This window comes from Mustela erminea, chromosome 2 (genome assembly GCF_009829155.1).
Source record: "Mustela erminea isolate mMusErm1 chromosome 2, mMusErm1.Pri, whole genome shotgun sequence".
NCBI lineage: Eukaryota > Metazoa > Chordata > Mammalia > Carnivora > Mustelidae > Mustela > Mustela erminea.
Genome location: NC_045615.1, coordinates 13932821 through 13951763, shown reverse-complemented (window position 1 = coordinate 13951763; position 18943 = coordinate 13932821). Strand labels below are relative to the sequence as shown.

The 18943-nt window shown below is 42.7% G+C and overlaps 1 protein-coding gene across 5 annotated transcripts in view; it reads left to right on the top strand.

Annotated features, from left to right (window-relative positions):
• MSRA (methionine sulfoxide reductase A) overlaps nucleotides 1-18943 on the top strand; it is a 434035-nt gene that overhangs the window by 269183 nt on the left and 145909 nt on the right. For all 5 annotated transcript variants that reach the window (XM_032332277.1, XM_032332279.1, XM_032332278.1 and 2 more), the window contains one exon: nucleotides 17085-17189. In XM_032332277.1, coding sequence (XP_032188168.1) covers nucleotides 17085-17189 — 105 coding nt within the window. The remainder of the gene's footprint in view (nucleotides 1-17084; nucleotides 17190-18943) is intronic.

Genomic DNA, 18943 nt, shown 5'->3' with positions numbered 1-18943 from the left:
TGATCCTGGTCATACCATTTAACCTCTTGTGCCTAATTAATTGCCCTCATTTTTAAAATGGGTATCATAACAGCCCCTTTCTTATTGGCTTGTTGGGAGGATTAAATAAATCATTATATGTAAACTGCTTAGAACTGCTATGTTTTGTACAGAATAAGCACTAACTGTTTACCATGATGATTATTATCTACAATTTCTAGTTTGGGTTCTTTCAAATCAAGTAAGAACTTAGGTGTGTGTGTGTGAAACAATTTGAACATAGGGTTTATCTAGGATTTTATGATTTCCTCTGCAATCTTTTTTTTTTTCATTTTCTTTTTAATTATGGCAAAATTCCCATTAACACAAAATTTACCAAGTTAACCATTTTTAAGGGTACACTTTTGTAAGTATTAAGTTCATTCACATTGTTGCACAACCAATACCGCCCTCCAACTCCAGGACTCTTCATCTTGCAAAACTGAAACTTTGTACCTATGAAGCCATAACTCCCCATTATTCCCTTCCCCCAGCCCCTGACAACCACCCTTCCCCACCCTTCCTAATCTTATGTAGTAGTCTTTCCTATACTTAATGTCAGAGTATTTTTGAACAGCTTCCTTTTACTGAGTTTTTCTAAACTCAATTCTCAATAGAAACAAAACTCTTATTTTTTTTTTTTGTATATAATATTTAGTTATATTTTGTAATTGCAAGATAAAGCACAATTGGTCTAAACAGGTTTGGGAGCAAACACAGCCAGCTTGGTAAGGTAGGCTTCAACTTGTGGGAGCAGAAGTATGCAGATGTACCAGAGAAAGCTACATGGATTCTGATGCTGTGGTCATTGGCCACCATGTTTGCCAGAAGGAATAGTGTGGATCAGTTAATTAAGGCCTTTATGTCCATTCTGTGGTTTCCCTTCTCTGTGCTGTGGTGCTTGTCATTTTTATCATATGAAATAACCACATTCTCAGCTCTGTATGCCTAAAATGTCCTCATTTCTTAATGTCTAGTTCACATGCATCTCCTTTATGACACCTTCCCTGTTCTCTAGTGAACTCCAGTGGCACCTAAGACTTTCTACCTTGCATTGGTAGTGCTTCTCAGAGTTCCCTAAGAGCGGGCCCTGTATCATGTGTCTTTGGATTTCTCATATCATTGGCTTAGTTGTGTGCATATAGCCATGACTCAGGCCCACATTCATTAAATTACTCACCTTGTCCCAGGATGGGAGAAGGAATGAGAAGAGGGAGCTAAGAATTGGAGCACTTAAGCTTTAATAAAGCCTATGTGTCTATGTGCGTATGTGTGTGTAATGAAGTGACATTTTTATTATAACTGTTTTGCAGATGAGGAACCCGAGACTCAGAGAAGTTAAATAGTTCATCCAAACCAAATATTCTGACTGCACCTTCAATACCCTTGACATAGTGTCTCAGCACTTCATTGTTGATACCGTTTGGTTTTGTTCAGGACTGTCTCTGGGTTCATAGATTAATTACTAGCTGTCATCAAAGAACTGCTAATCAGTGGGGCGTCTGGGTGTCTCAGTCAGTTGAGTGTCTGCCTTCAGCTCGGGTCATGATCTTGGGGTCCTGGGATTGAGTCCTGCATGGGGCTCCCTGCTCATCAGGGAGTCTGTTTCTCCTTCTTCCTCTTCTCCTCCCCCAAATGCTCATGTGCACTTTCTCACTCATAAATAAATAAAGCCTGCTAGTCAAGACTAAAAAAATCCCAATATCAATGATTCTAGCTGAATTGGGATCTATAGGCAGCCATAGGCAGCAATCATTTAGTAGTTATCCTCAGCCTCAGTGTTTATGGGGAAAGAGCATCAGGGCCATGGGGTCAATGACTGGGTTGGAGCCTTGGCTCAAACCTACTGAATTCTGCTACGTATCTCTAATTCAAATAGTTTGACCTCATTGAGACTTGATTTTTCTCATCTATAAAATGGATGTTATATTACATGGAGTTATATGAAGATTTGGTTAGTGCATTTGAAAATATTCTGTGATTTTTATAAAATTATTGCACAGGGCACCTGGGTGCTGTAGCTGGTTAAACATCCAACTCTTGGTTTCCGCTCAGGTTGTGATCTTATGGTCGTGAGATCAAGCCCTGGGTTAGGGTCGCACCAGTGTGGAGTCTACTTAAGTTTCTTCCCTCAAAAATAAATAAATAGTGGTGCCTGGGTGGCTCAGTGGGTTAAGCCTCTGCCTTCAGCTCAGGTCATGATCTCAGGGTCCTGGGATTAAGCCCTGCATCGGGCTCTCTGCTCGGGAGGGAGTCTGCTTCCTCCCTCTCTCTGCCTGCTTCTCTGCCTACTTGTAATCTCCTTGTCTGTCAAATAAATAAATAAATAAAATCTTTTAAAAAAATAAATAAATCTTTAAAAAGTATATTGCACAAAATATTTTTGTCATTAACCTGTACTTACTGAGTACCACTTATCTCAAGGCACAAAAAGTCTAATGCAGGGTTTGGGTTAATATGGAATGAGTTACCTTAAGTCCAAAACTGGGATTCTGGTGTTAGTTCCTATGGAACCTCTTTTGGGATATACACCGATCTAATATGATGTGACTGGTATTAGTACCCTAGACTGATGAATGAGAGAGGCCTAGGGGTCAAGTTTGGCTACGGTGGAGCTTAGCATTAAGAACACTGGAGTGGGGCACCTGGGTGGCTCAGGGGGTTGAGCCTCTGCCTTCGGCTCGGGTCGTGTCTCAGGGTCCTGGGATCGAGTCCCGCGTTGGGCTCTCTGCTCAGCGGGAAGCCTGCTTCCTCCTCTCTCTCTCTGCCTACTTGTGATCTCTGTCTGTGTCAAATAAATAGATAAAATTTAAAAAAAAAAAAAAGAACACTGGAGTGGTCCTCTCCACTGAGAAGTCTTCCCTCACTCTTCAAGGCTGACCTTGGTGCTCTTCCCATGTGCCTCCACAGAACTCTGAGCACTTTCTTCTTCCGAGCAGCTGTTGTCTTATCCTGTACATTCCCATGTACATGTTTCTCTCCCCTTATGGACTGTGAACTCCACTAGGCTAGGAACTGTCTTCTTCATTGTTGTGTTAGTTGCCCCCAAAAGAGTCCTCAGAGCTCAAGCTAGCTATGCTGTAAGTACTTGTTGAATGAATCCCTCCTCTGGCAGTCATGTTCTATTACAAACCCCATCCAGAAGTGGAAATGAGGCAGGAATTATGGTAAATTGCTTCACCATTTTGATTGTACTGATGTATTAATTGAATTAATTAGATCAGCATTTCTCAATCTTTAAAGAATTATAGCCATCCTAGGGAGCCTTTTTAGCCATTTCTTTCCTAATTGTCTCACTCTATTCCCCATTAAAATTTAATATCAGAGATATGCTATATATGAGTTTATATTACTGTGGCCCTTTGGAAGGCCACAGCATTTTGATATGTAAGATGATTTTGTCCCTTAAGAGCCAGTTTTCTCCCCTCACCGGGAATGGTATTACCCCCATTAAGAGTGCCTGAATTAGGGCGCCTGAGTGGCTCTGTCTGTTAAGCATCTGTTATCTTTCAGGTCATGATCCTGGGGTCCTGGGATCTGGCCCTGCATCAGTCTCCCTGCCCAGCAAGGGAGTCTACTTCTCCCTCTCCCTCCCCCTGCTCATGCTCGCATGCTCTTTCTCGCTCACTCGCTTACTCTCTCAAATGTATAAATAAAACCTTAAAAAAAAAAAAAAAGAATGCCTGAATTAGACAATATTTGACTGAATGTGTAGAATCATCTGGTTTGGTATTGTGCTGATTATTTTTAAAAGTTTCTATATGATATTTACATAGTTATACATTAAGATTAAACCTTGGTCACTCATATTATTGATATGCTTTCAAGATAAGGCTCTGGGATTAATTTTTTTTTTGACAAAGTAACTGGTGCTTTTGGTACTATTTAAAGAAGGAGAAAAAGCCAAGGCGTCTCCCAGACCACCAATAGTATTTCAGTATGGGGCTATTATGCACAAAATCTAAAGGCTTGGTTTAGAGTGCCATTCTTCTCAAAATATTTAAATGAAACAGAAAGTTATTATTTCTTATTAGTGAATGTAGACATCTAAATAAGTCAGAGCCATGCTTCTTGGAGCATCCTGCCAAATCATTCCTGGGCGGGCTATTTATAAATAATGTATCATTCAAGTTGGGAGAATATGCTACTACCACATGAACTTAAAAAGCAACTGTAAGGTGGTGTATGTTCAAAATGAATAGGCAATTATTATTTTTGTATGCCTTAAAGTAGCTCTTCTAGAAATTCTGTATAAGCAGCCACAGTATGAGCAATGACAAGCTTCAATTGGGTTGCCTTTTCTCATCCATGTTATTATGAATCAAGAATAGTTTTTGAAGAATATGAAAAAATGTGACTTGGTTTTAAAGACCTTTCAGTTCATGATTGCGGGGGTTCACTAGCTGTTTTTTCACTTGGATTTGGAATACATACGCTTTTAGGAAAACCTGCCCTTGGCAGCCTACCCAGAACAGCCCATCTTTGCTTGGAAAGCAGTCCATATTGTTCTGTTTGTAATAACCTAGATCCTTGTGGTTTGAAAGTTGTTGGCTTTTCAGAGTGAACTTCATGCCATCATGATGTGTTCATCATGAGTAGTATATGGCTAGAGAAGGACTAATCCTGAGACCATGGATTTTATTACTACTGCTAAGTTCCCCGAGGGCTTTCCCTTTATTTCCATTATTGAATTCTCCTAACCATACTCTACAATCCATACACTAAGCTCTTATTAGTCCCATTTTACAAATGAGGAATTTGTGACAAAGAGAAGCTAAGCTGCTTATCTGGCATATTTTGCGCCCAAGAGTAGGCTTTTTGACCCCAAAGTCAGCACTCATTTAATTGCACCACCATGTCCTATGATTCTAGCCTTTTTAAGAGTCACTCTGCAGCATGATGAGAACTCAAGAGGTACAACCTGGACCAATGAATAGAAGGAGGTAGGTTTGACATTGTAACGGCAGAACTTTCCAGCAATTAGGACAGCTCAACAATGACATGGATACTCTGTGAAGCAACGTGCATCCTCTCACTTGAAATGGTCACCTGAATGTTGCCATGGGGTTAAACACAATGGGGCATTTGGCTAGCTGACCTTTCAGATCTCTTATAACCCCGATACTTTGTTTAAAAGATCATCTTTCTGGTTTCCTCTTCCTGGATATAGCTGCACATATCCAGTGACTAATTTCACGGTTCCCTTTTCCAACTTTGCATTAGAAGCAACCGTCAATCTTTGTGAAGGAGATACGTATGCCTGGGCCTGACTCCAGATCTCCTGTATCCAGATTCCAATGTGCGGTACAGTGAGAGGTTTGAGACTACTTTTCAGAAAGTGTGATTTCACGGCATAGGGTTGTGGACCACTCTTCTTGTATAGCCCACTGACATCAAGGCACAAGCAAGCCTCATTTTGGACTTGGGAGTCACTTAGCAGCATTGAGAAGTCAGTTTCTCAATGTACGGGACCCTTTTAAGCATTAATTAGGCCACTTAACGGAAGTGTGTTTGTTCTCTTGGCTGCAAGGGGACCATGATCCCTTTGTGGCAGGTCAGTTTTTTAAATTTCTCCTAATGCTTGTCCCCCTCATAGTAGGTTGAGAGTAGGAAATGGGGCATTGGGAGGCCTAGGAAATGGGCATCGATCAACCCAATGAGAAAAGCCTTTCATATACTTCATGTTCTGGAAAAAACACCTCAAATTTTGTGGAGGTCAGCCTCTATAATCAGCAGGTTGGATACAGGAACTAGTCAGCTGCTCACTCCTAGACTGGTTACCTACTAGTTAGCTTTGTAGCGGTAAGAAACCTCCAGTGGGACAAAGGATGTAATGGTTGTCGTTTATTGTTTTCTTGAGGAATTTTCTTATCAAGTGCTCAACTGTGTTTATAGCATTCCTCCAAGAGAATAATCTCTAAAGAATGTGTCTGTATTAAATATACACCAGAGGATTATAAATTCCCCTCAATGTCTCCCCATGGTGGGCCAAAAAAAAAAAAAATTACAATTGCTCCAACAGTACTTTTTCTACTTTGCAATCAATAGGATGCTTTTTAAAGCTTACATTTCTCTTTGGACATTTTAAGTGACTGATGAGACAAAAGAAAAAAAGCGAAGATAAAATGACAGTATAGACACTCCTCAAATCCTATAATGAACTCCACAGGGCACCCAATTTTGATGTATTAGGATTTTTTTTTTATAATGAGTACATTGTTGGAAATCACATTTTCTATCTGCAGGAGCTGGAGATGAAACTGAGCTGACATCTTACCTCTTTGTAGTTAATTAGCAAGAGGAAAGTAGTGTTTTGAATCTTGTATGGGAGAAGGGAGGTATTAGTCATCCAATGCTCCCCCTTTCCCTTCAAACACCTGGATCTTTCCCTGTGCTCTTTGATTTGGCTTAACAGTTCGGATAGGTCTTGTTGGCTGGGAAAGATGAGGGGAGTTGAAAAATGGTTATTATTTAATGGAAAAATAACTAGAGCTTACTTCTTCCTGCCATCTTCCCTGGAGGATAAATAAAAATCTTTTTCCTTTAAAGGGCCATTCCTTATGTGGGTCCTGACTGTTGGTGGTACCAGGGCTGCAAAAATTCTTGTTATCACCTTATTTTAACATTTGTCACCATTGAATCTCCCGTACTTAATGCAGAGCCTGGAACTTAGTAGGTGTTCAGTAAGTATTTAGGAATTTAGGGAGCATATAAAACACAGTGTTGCAAGGAGTAAGGTTGCACTGGTTGCATCTAATACCTTTCTTTGGGTAGTAGCTATATCCATTTGAAGGCACATGGCAAGTTTACATAGAGTTCCACAGTTAGGGACAGTGAGGCAAAGCAGAGCATTGATCTGTAATCCCATTTAGGAGACTGGCCCTTGTACAGATGAGCAGTGCCGGGGCCAGTAGGACACTCATCCAGAAGAAGTCTGTGTAAGTGTTAGAAAATTTCAGCACAAAGAATCTTCTGATCCCTATGCATTTACTGATGTCGGATCCTGGGCCCAGTCCTGGAGGATGACAGAGGAGAGCCATTGTCATGGCTCTTCTTCTCCAGGATTTCATTGTGTATGTGGAAAAACTAAACAAGGACTCAAAAACAGGACTCAAGTGTTACAAGGTATGGGATTGGTCTCAAGTGAAGAAGAATCTGGTTGGCAGCGGGGGTGGGGTGGGGTGGGGTCCTGGGTCAGTTGTGTTTGAAGAAAAACACCGTTTTCTGAGTAACCCCCTTGGTAACTGCTAGCTCCTACCTGCCACAGACATCACCTCTTTTCCTCACAGTGACCTGGTGAGGGACCTCAGGAAACCTGAATGAGTCACAAAGTCCAGATTTGAGCATAGCAGGTCCTGTAGGATTGCATTGACTGTGCTTTTCCACCTACTTCATGCCTCTTCTCCAGGTCCTGTACTCAAGGAGGGCTTCCTGGAAGAAGCAGCACCTAAAGGGAGGGCTTTGATTGCAGATGGCTGGAAGGAGGGCACTAGAGCAGCTAGGGGTGGAGTTGGAGATATGAACCATTTAACTCAGGGAAAGGGTGTGGGGAAGTGAGATTGGGGATAATGCCAGATGTGGAGAGGCCTGGTGGCCAGGAAGGACTCCTGTGGACCCCAGGGCAAAGGACAGTTGTGGGAGAAGGAACTGGGAGTGGAGTGCACCGACAGGGGTTGCCTACAAGCTCTGAGACTCCAAACAAGTTAGTCCATCTCTTTAACCCTTGACTTTCTTATCCATCAAATGGACGTAATAATACTAGTCTTGCTAATTGCATGGGGAAGTGGCTGTGAGACTAAAATGAATTTGTGGATCCAGGAGCACTTTGCAGGTATAAAGTGCTATGTTCGAATGCTGAGGGGTTGTGGTTATGTTGGGTTGAGCGGGGGAGCTTGGAGGATGGGCTGGCTGAGAGGTGTTTCCAGTGACAGGGCATGATATCAGGTCTGTGGCAGAGAGGAGCTCCCTGCCTCTTTGCCCGTCCTTTTTGAATTCTTGCTTTTGCTTATGACCATGGCCGTGCCCTGGATGCCCTCCCCCTTCTCTTTCTTGAAGCACCCCTGACTTCTTCTGTCCATGTGGCCCTTTCCTTTCTCATGGATCTGATGCCTTGATAAGGATGTTGCCCTCTCACAAGCCCACCTCACTTAAGCTGCCCTCTTGTCGTCTGTCTGGGAGCCATGTTGTGTGGGCCTCAAGTCCAGTCTCTGCCACTTCATATCTGTATGGCTTCGGATTCCTTTACCTCTTTGTTGCTCAGTTTCCTCCTCCAGAAAATGGGAATGATATTACTTACTCTGGGTTTTTGTGAGTGTTAACTTCATCAATACATATCAAAAGAGTTTAGAACAATGCATAGTGTTTAGTAAATGCTACATACATTTATTTATTTATTTATTTATATTTATTTTTTTTTCTGTAAATGCTACATTTATTAACTCTGTTTTCCTCTTCATATTTTCCTGTTCACCTACCCCGTCTTTCATTCCACAGATCTTTGTAAAAGGTGTTAAATTAATTAAGCAAGGAGGCCATTAGACGGAGGAGGCTCTAATACTGTGGTTCCTAAGAAGCAAACCAAAGTTGAGGCCTGGGAGTACCTCAAGGTCACGAGATCAAAATGCCAAGAGCCACCAATCACAAACAGCCAATGAAGCTTTAAGCTTTAGCCAGTCAGATACTTTCTTGTATTTGCTTTCACACGTTCTCCATATAAGTTTCTCCCTAGCCCCTCTCTCTGGAGGGCTCCTACCCACTTCCGGTTTGTTGCTGCCCTATGTGCCTAGATGTTTGCTCAAATAAACACTTAGGATGTTCGATATGCTTCGGTTTACTTTTTAACAGGGTTTAGTATCCTTCCTCCTCTCCTCTGTGCTCTCCTTCCCCTCTGCCTCCCCACCTCTTCCCTCCCCACCCCTTCTCTGCCTGCCTGCCTTCCTTCCTTAAGGCCTGTGGGGCTCCTATGCACCTCCTGATGATGAAGACAGCCAGTACTAGGATTCAGGAGAGAGTTTGAGGGCTGGTTTCTTTTTTTCTTTTTTCTTTTTTTTTTTTAAAGATTTTATTTATTTATTTGACAGAGAGAAATCACAAGTAGATGGAGAGGCAGGCAGAGAGAGAGAGAGAGAGGGAAGCAGGCTCCCTGCCGAGCAGAGAGCCCGATGCGGGACTCGATCCCAGGACCCTGAGATCATGATCTGAGCCAAAGGCAGCGGCTTAACCCACTGAGCCACCCAGGCGCCCCGAGGGCTGGTTTCTTTAAGCAGTGCCCTGGGCTCAAGAAGAGTGGTTTTCACATTTTGGTTACTATTAAGAATCACCTAGGGTATCTTGTAAAAATACAGATTCCCAGCCCCCCCATTATGAAATAACAGTGATAGTAGTACCAATAACAATACAAAACATACCATTACAAATAAAGCTAATATTGGGTAGGGTTTCATGTATGGGGTGGGCCAGACTACTCTCAGCCCTTTCTATGGGTTATCGAGCTATCCTCACAACAATCCTTGATGTTACTATTATGAATTAGTCCTATTTCAAAGATAAGGAAACTAAAGCCTGGAGAGGAAAGAGCTTGGCCAAGGTCACACCCCTGGGCTGGTGGGTGGCCAGGAGGCAAGTCCAGGATGCTGTCTGGGTCCAAGTGCCCTGATGCCTGCTTCCTGGCCCTCAGTGGGGCCCGGCAGTCCGGTGCAGACAGGCAGGGACCCTGTGGACGGTCATGTGTGCCCCGTGGCAGATTGTGACGTGCGGAGGGAAGTGAGCAGGCCTGGAGGTCTCTCCTTGCCTTGCAGATAGAGCAGCAGAGGGGTACCCATGTGTCTAGGGTATCTGGTGGGGACCAGATGGGTGACCTCTTCTCTGACCCTCTCCACAGCAGCAGCAAAGAATTCCAGGAGCCCTGATACAGGGAGTGGGAGCCCTGTGCCCCGGTGTTGCCTGAAGCTTTTTCTCTCTGTCCCGAGTCCTCTAGTCTCTGTCTCTCTTTGCTTTCCTCCTCTGTGTCCCTGTCCAGGCCCCTCCTGGAGGGCTGGGACCTCTGCTCTCACTCCCAGTTTTTTGCTCACACACTGGGACCTGGGAATCCACACAAAGCATGCCGGTCTGGGCTGCCTGGCTTGCCTCAGGAATCCCTCTTGGTCAGGTGAGATGCTACCCCACAGGAGCCCCTCCCAGGCTCAAGCTGGCCTTGGTGCTGGTGGTCCTGCTCCTTCTCCTTGTGGAAATCTCCTCTGCATCAGATTTGCCCACCCTGTTGGGGAGAAGCCACTAGTTCTACAGAGAATTTGGAGTCTAACTCTCAATCCCAGCTTGCTTTCTTACCACGCTAGCTGTGTGATTCTGACCACTCGTGGCTGCCGCCTGCTGGCCTGTGGTCATTTGGCTTTGTCCTGAGAGAGGTAGCCTCGCGTATTCTGAAGCCTGCAGCCCAAGGGACAGTGGTGGGGAGGGGGGGAGTGTTCTGCTCTGCACTGTCTCCTGAGTACTACTGACTCTGACGGACAAAAGTTCTTGTCCAAAAGACATTGTCAACAGCTACAATAGCACAGTAGGAAGCAGCTTGTCTAGGGAGGTGAGGTTCCTACCTGCTTCCAGGGGTTTCTTTTTACCTGAGTTAAGAGCTTTCTCATTAAACTCCTGTCTTTTTTAGTTCTGATTCTACAGTGAATCACACGTGATTCATCACAATTCATCAAAAGAGTGAGAATCAGTGTCCTTGCACGGTGTGGACGAAAGCCGGACTATAGTTTGCACCTAGGCTGGAATGTGTCGGCTGGACCTCACCTCAGCCCCTGCATCAGTACCTGGAGACCCTTAACTGATATTTCTAGAATGAATGCATGAATAAAATCAGAATTAGACACTCTCAGAGATAAAAATTTAGTTTGATGAGTTGGAAGCTTCCTTACATTATTTTTCTTCTCCTGGAATTTAGTCCTTATGGGGAAGGTGTCCTTGTTCAGGAAACACAAAAGGAAAACAACCATAGAAACCTCATATTTACTTACAGAGAGCTTTACTCCTCCCCAGAACTTTCCCACATATGACCTCATTTAATCTTGATGACTCTAACAACAGACATTATTTTTAGTTCCATCCAGAAAAGTAGGAGACTCGGGATCACAGTCAAAAAAGTGTCAAATTACTTGTTAGAACTATGGTTTAAGTTACTTCTTGTGACTTTAATTCCAGTCTTCTCCCGTTCCATCCCAGCTGAGTCGAGAATATAATACAGCCTTTGAACATGAGGCATAGAGCATGAGATAGACTGATACCTTCTGTGCCAGGCACTGTTCTAATTCCACATTTTATAGACGAGGGAACTGAGGCACAGAGTAGTTAAGGAGAATTAAGGGCCTTCCAAAGTGAGTGTAGGCCCCTTGGGGAAGGCCTGGTTCTTACGCCAGGGAGCTCTGGTCTGAACCACCCTTTTCAGTCTCACCAGCCCTGCCACAGTCATGTGCCTGCCAAGGGGTAGCCCACGCAGTCTGGCTCCTGAGTGGGTGCTGCCCCCTGCGACACTCCCCTGCATTTGCATCTCACCAGCTCCCGAGCTCTCTCCTGTTCTCATCTACTGGAGAGGCCACCTTCCTGCTCCCTCTTTCCTTCTGACCAGCCTGGACAGTAGCAAACACTCATCACCCAAGCCTGGAAGAGTTGAGAATAACATTTTCCCTATGAGATGGAAAGCTGTGACATGGGACTTTAAAGACAGGCTCATTTATTTTGGGGTTCTCCTTGAAAATGCCTGGTTCCATGGATGACTTGGCTCCCACAAAGGCCTAGATGACTCCAGAGTGCCTGATTTTTCAGCCCCCAGGGCACTCCTTTATATCTCTTCTGGGTTATTTTGTCTTACAAGGAATGGACTGTCTATAACCTACCCTTCTGTATTCATTCACCTTTCTTTAGGGTCATGGGGTAAGGCCACACTGGGAAATGCTCAGAGAAGACATTTGTCCTTTTTATTTCCTTTCAAGATATTTTCGAACAACAGTGTTAAAAGAGTGTTAGAACACCTCTAACGCTGCTGCGCATTGTTAACAAGCACGTTTGCACATCACATCTATCATGCTATTTGCACGATGTTATATGAAGAAACAGCTCAAAGTATTTTTAAGATACAGCCTTTTATCTCTGGAAGCACCAGAAAGTATTTGCAGATTGGTCTCAGGAATCAAATTAGCCTAGCACATTGGTGAGTTCCTGGAGGCCTGGGCATTTCTGTAAGTGGTTCCCTAGCCCCTTAATCCTTTTGATCATTTGCACTGGGTATTTTTACACAGACTCTTCTACTTTGGAGAAATAAAATAAAGAAACTTAAAGGTGAGTTTGGCAAGGGCTTCTCCCCACTGTTTGTCAATGCAGATGGATGTTGAATTTTAATGGTAGTAGTTTCTTTTAAACAACCAAACTTCTTTAAACCTCTCCACAAATAATGTCAGTGCCCAGATTATGTCTGAAAATGTTTGCAGAAATCTTTCCTGAGCCCATGTTGCTACCACAAAGGAAGAGCCTAATCTTGGAAAATAGTCTTGACAGCCTGGATGTCAATTACCCCATCTGTGATTTCCCATCAGAGCCACTGCCTATGTGACATTTGCTGTCACTCAGTGGCTTCAGGGGTCTTCACTGGTTGACTCTTCACTAGGTCCCACTCCTTAGTGGTTGTGGAATGTTGTGTGAGAAAAACTGTGGAGAGGACTTAACTGCCTCATCTTTAAAAGGGGGACCACATTTCTCTTGTAAAATGGTTGTAAGAGATATGTGTGTGCTTGTATTTATAGCAGCATTATTGACAGTAGCCAAAAGGTGGAAGCAACCCAGATGTCCACTGACAGATGAATGGATAAACCAAATGTGGTCTGTCCACACACTGGAATATTACTCAACCTTAAAAAGGAGGGAAATTCTGACACGCGCTATAACGTGGCTGAACCCTGAGAACGTTATGCTGAGTGAAAAACACTGTATGATTCCACCTTTATGAAGTACCCACAGTGGTCAAATTCACAGAGGCGGAAGTAGGATGGTGGTCATTGGGGGGGGGGGCGTAGGAGAGAAATGAGGACTTAGTGTTTGATGGAGACAGTTTCAGTTTGGCAGGATGAAAATGTTCTGGAGATGGGTGGTGGTAATGGTAGCACAACAGTGTGAAGGTACTTAATGCCACCAAACCATGTGCTTAAAGATGGTTAACATGGTACATTTTGTATTGTGTATTTTCCACAATAGAAAAAAATTAGGAAGAAAATTTGTTGTGCGCCTTAAAGAACATCAGATTGATAAAGTGGCTGCCATTTTGTCAGACTTCAGTGAATGGTAGCAGTTTTTACTAGGGTTAGGAGATTGCGTTTTAATGGTGACATGAGACTTCATCATGTGGCTAATGCCATACTTGGTTTCCTTTTTTATTTGACTTTTGGATTTCTTATAGTACTCTGCTATTATAGAAATGATGGATTGAATTTTTTTTTTTTTTTTTGGCACATACATCTCTTTTCCATTATTTGGGGTTGTATCTTTGAGATAGATTTTCTGGGTCTCTTAGAGAAGGTAAGTTAATTTTATTCTTTGTGGCTCTTGATACGTATACCTGTGGGGTTGGAAAGGGGACGGTTGTTTATGCTGTCACCAGCCAAGTAAGGGTGCCAATGTTACAGTCTCCTCATCGGCACTAGATACGTTTTTAAGCAGTTTTATAAAATGTAATAGATGGTACGTTCATGTTTCAATATGCCTTTATTTGCTTTTATCACTAGAAATGTTGAGCACTTTTCAATCTTTTTTTTTTTTTTTTAAAGATTTTATTTATTTGAGAGAGAAACAGTGAGAGAGAGCATGAGCGAGGAGAAGGTCAGAGAGCGAAGCAGACTCCCCATGGAGCTGGGAGCCTGATGCGGGACTCGATCCCGGGACTCCGGGATCATGACCTGAGCCGAAGGCAGTCGTCCAACCAACTGAGCCACCCAGGCGTCCCAACTTTTCAATCTTGATTTACATTTATTTCTTCCTGTGTGCACTGCCTGTTTACATCTTTTGCCTAGATTTCTAGTGTGGATTCTATGCTTTTCTTACCAAATACATTTGTCATGCTTGTTACATATTATTACTATTGTTAATATTTAGAGAGTTTAATTCTTATGTATTTAATCATTCATTTAAGCATTTCAAAATATGAAATAATGAGATTTTGAAGTGGGATCAAAAGTGATTTTACGGGTGCCTGGGTGGCTTGATGGGTTGGGCCTCTGCCTTTGGCTTGGGTCACGATCTTGGAGTCCTGGGATCCAGTCCCGCATCGGGCTCTCCGCTTGGCAGGGAGCCTGCTTCCTCCTCTCTCTTCCTGCCTCTCTGCCTACATGTGATCTCTCTCTGTCAAATAAATAAAAAATAAAAATCTTTTTAAAAAAGTGGTTTTACAATAACTTGATTGTTATACTTAATATATCTTCTTCCCTTGTTATCCCATAATTCTTTTCATATCTGTGAGTATAAGATCTGTTTGTTGGCTTCCTTCTATGACTGTAGTCTTTGAATTAAAATTATGTAAAATGACCAATTCATTAAAAATATGAATGACCCAATATAAAAATGGTATTATAAAACTTAGAGCAAATAAATTAAAATAAATAAACATGACTTTTTAAAAATCTTACTAATAATTATACTCATTGAAAATAAAATGATAGGACACTGTTGTCCTGCTATAAATTGGTAAGAGTTAAAAACATTGCAACAGTGACTGAGACTGGCCCTGAAATGTGCTGCCAATGGGGAGGGAAAACTGGGTCAACTTTACGAAATAGCACCTAAGCAGTAAATAGTAAGAAACTTAAAAATGTTTGTAAGCATTGGTTTAGAAATCCCACTTATGTAACTGTGGCTCGAGGCAGTCTTGGAAATGTGGAAAGATATTTACACCAATAGATAAAAATAGGATTCAGTCTAAACCCCCAGTGACAGGGGATGATTGAATAATAGTACAACCATCTTTGGAGTGTTACATAGTCATTATAAGTGGCATTTCCTAAAAATTCCAGTGATATGGGAAAATACAATATGCTGGTAAGTTGAAAAAAATGATGCTATGCTTGCAGTAAAGCAAATTGTGCATGGTGTGGTTGCGCGTGTGTGCATGTGTGTACATGTGTATGAGCACATGTGCACTCGTGTGTATCTGGTATATATTCAGAAAGAGATGTGTAAAATATAATGACAGTACTTATTGTATGTGGTCAGAATATAATATGTAATTTTTCTTTTCTTTTTTATACTTCTGGACATTTTTAAACATATTGTTTGCAAATTTTTATTTCTACAGTCAGAAATTAAATGTGAGAAAAAAGATGAAAGATAATGAATAGATTTTTTTTCCTTTTTCTGGGTTCATGTTCACTTTTCTTTCTTTGCTTGTTTATTGGACAGAATCCTGGACAAAAAACCCAGAAGGTTCTTAGGTTGTGGTTCAGGAATTCACTGGCTCCATGTGACCTTGGGCAAATGTAACTTCTAGGTGTCTCAGTTTTCCCCTCAGTGAAATCACTGTGAGGATTAAAGTGAGATCACCAACCTATGGGCAAACCCTTTCGCCAACTAAGGTGAAGTTCAAGGGATTCCCAAACCACTGTGTGGTCTGATCATTTAGGACTCACAGAACTCACTGAGAACAGTAATCCTCAGGGTTGTGGTTTATTGCAGAGAGAGGATACAAATCAAAATCAGCCAAATGGAGAAATGCATAGAGCAGAGTCTGGAAGGATTCCAGTGCCAAGTTTCTGTGTTGTCTCCCATGCAGTCAGGATGTGTTACCCTCCTGACATCCCTATGTGACAATATGCAAAGAGTATTGTCAACCAGGAAGCTCCCCCATGCTTTGGTGTTCAGAATTATTATTTGAGCTTCATTACATATGCATGATTGATGGTTGTCCACATGGTTGAATTCAGTCTTTAGTTCAGCTGATTCTGCATTACCCAAAGTCCCCAGTCTCAGCACATGGTTGGTCTGTCTGACATGGCCAGCCCTGACCCTAACACTGTTGGGTGTGGCCATCAGGATCCTAAGATTCCAAGGGGCTAACTTTCATCCTAAGACTGTTGCTGTGGCTAGCCTCACCTTAAAGAAGGATATTCCTATCAGGTATGATGCAGATTACCTTCCAGAGACCAAGGCAGAGAAAGGCCAGATATCTCTTAGGGCAAAGCTAAATTCTATACTGCATGTAAGGTGCCCAGAAAGAGATGGAAAACAAATTTAAATAGAGAAATGATATGTATGGAGGGTTCTATTATTTACTATATCCTAACACTGTGAAATAAGGAAGGGCATGAATTCCAGAGGTACAAGGGCCACTACAAACACCCACTTCCCTGATCTCCAGAACCCTGGGACCACCTCTGAGAATGGGCACACTAATAGAGAGACCTTTGCTGCGGCCGAGACAAAATAGGCTGAGAAAAGCCTTGTCCCCTACTGGGTATGTGAACCTGACCTGTTGTCCCTGTGCCTTAACAGGGCACAGCGAATGTCCCTCCGTTAACGAATCAATCCGATGTGAACGAGTTAGAAGGCTGTTTGTCCGAGGTTTCTTGATCTGGCACCATGTCACCCTGTAGTGCAGCTGTGCTTACTGCATATCGCAGGGAGTGATAATAAAAATAAATTGGCTCATTCCCCTTGCAGAGTTTCAAACCTTGAGCACTATGTCAGATTGGATCCATAAGGATTCATAAGGGTGAGATTAAAAAAAAAAAAAAAAAGAAAGAAAGAAAAGAAAAGAAAACCCGAGTTTGTTTTCTCGTGAAATTAAAAAAATTAGAGCCCAATGACGAGAAGTCATCACCCTTAGGAAGCTCGCCAGAGGACAACTGTATGCGTTTATGCAGACAGAACCAGCGACAGACTTGCTATGAAATCGTTAGCTAACGTACTGTTAGGCTCCCACTCTTGCTGTGGAGGGAAGAACGTGAGCCCTTGTCTGGTGGTTCTGTGGAAACAGATGACTTGTAGTAGATTGGTGTTGTCAGTAAATTTTGATTGTACGTTCTGTTTCTTTCAAGGAAAAACTGGCCACGCAGAAGTAGTCCGAGTGGTGTACGAGCCAGAACGCATCAGCTTTGAGGAACTGCTCAAGGTCTTCTGGGAGAATCATGACCCGACCCAAGGTAGATGAGTGAGCCAGTATTTAATTATCTTACTAATTACAGCTGGGATAATTAGTGTTTGAGCTGCATGGAAGAGATGAACCTTGAAATCACACAGGAGCTCAAGAATATGATTGCAGACATTTATTGACGGAGGAGAGGAGGGGCTGGGGAGCAAACGGGGAAGAGAATAAAGGCACAGCCACAGTCTGTGCTCCTCCCCCCTTTACAGCTGTCAGGGGTGGGAAAATTCCCACAGAGAAAGACGCCAGACAATAGAGATTCGTTCACCTTTGATTATTGCATTATTCCTCCTTAATGCAGTCTTTTGTCTACAAAATTAAAGTGTCTTTCTAGCAGCTCCAAAGTTTTCCTGATTTATGGTTCTTTTATTTCCCTGAATTTAGCCTTTCTCATCTTTTGACGTTATCAGGATTTTTTTTTTTTTAATGTCTGTGGGTGATTAAAAAAACAAAAGAACATGAAGGTAAAATGCAGTAGTCAGTGGGTCCACAATGCTTGGATTATTTAAATATTTCATTTGTCTTCTTTGGAATTGGTGATATTAATATATCTGGGCTATAAACAATGGTGGCCAGAAATTTTATTTGAATGCGCACACAAGCAAAATTCCCTGTTGGCAAATATCATTTGTAATATTCAATAATGAAGCAATTTCCAGATTTCATCCGAACAGCCTTACAAGCACTGCCTTGCCAATATGATGATCTGATATTATGAGGCTTATGAACTGAAAAGTCCTATATAATAGATGTGATTTTCGCAAACCCTGTTCATTTAGCAATCAGTCTGTTTAACAAAAATATTTTCCCTTTGGTGTCAGGTTTTTGTGTAGCGGGTATGCTGTGTTGGCTGTTTCTGAAGAAGGGGGTGTGCTTTTCCAAATGTGCATTGTGCTTTGTGGTGGAATTTTAATACGACCCTGGCAGTACAGGGCGGTGGATCTTGAGTTCTGATTCTAAGTGCCACCCAGTGTCTGGGTGGATTTGCTAGAGGGCAAAGGTCAGAGCTAAGGCAAGAGTAGCAAAATGATAAAGAAGCCAGGGTAATGCAGGTTCAGGATCCAGGCATATCCATCCGGGTGGGTGAAGGCCTAGGAAGGGTGCTAGGAGCAGGCTTTCCTGGTTTGGCATGGGGTGTAGAGCAGGGGGATGAGTTTCTAGCAGGAGAATGGTGAGGTATGGGGCAGGGGAGGTAGAGAACTGGTAGGGTAAGAATACTATAGTCAGAAGGTTTAGATTCACCCTGGTTTGGACTCTTGGAATTGGCCTATCATATGTGAAAGGCAGGCCTAACAAACTTACGGTCGTCTCAGCAGGAAGCTCTCATAGTGAGCATCATAAATAAGAGTGATGATGGCTAAGAGCTCATGCTGGTGATCCTTTGATCCAGGTGGAGTAGGCATTTGGCTCCCAAAGCCAAAGGTCAGGGCAGGATGTTCAGCATTTCAGAGTTCTCAGTGGAGACACCTATTAGGAGCCCAGGACAGCCCGAAGTCATGAAGGAATCAGGCTCGCCGCAGGCCCACAAGGTTGGGTATGTGGCCTTTGACTTGGCCAACCATAGTGTCCTGTCCTGATACAATCACTTTATGTCTAGCCTTGACAAAATTTCAAAAAGGGTGAAGTCTGTCATGCACTTCTCTCTCCTTCCTTCTCTTAACTTCTTTCCTATTTTATCCCATCTTTACTAGCATACCTCAGTTAACTATGTCACTGGTCCTGGCCCCTAAATCTTAGGGGGAATTCTACTTT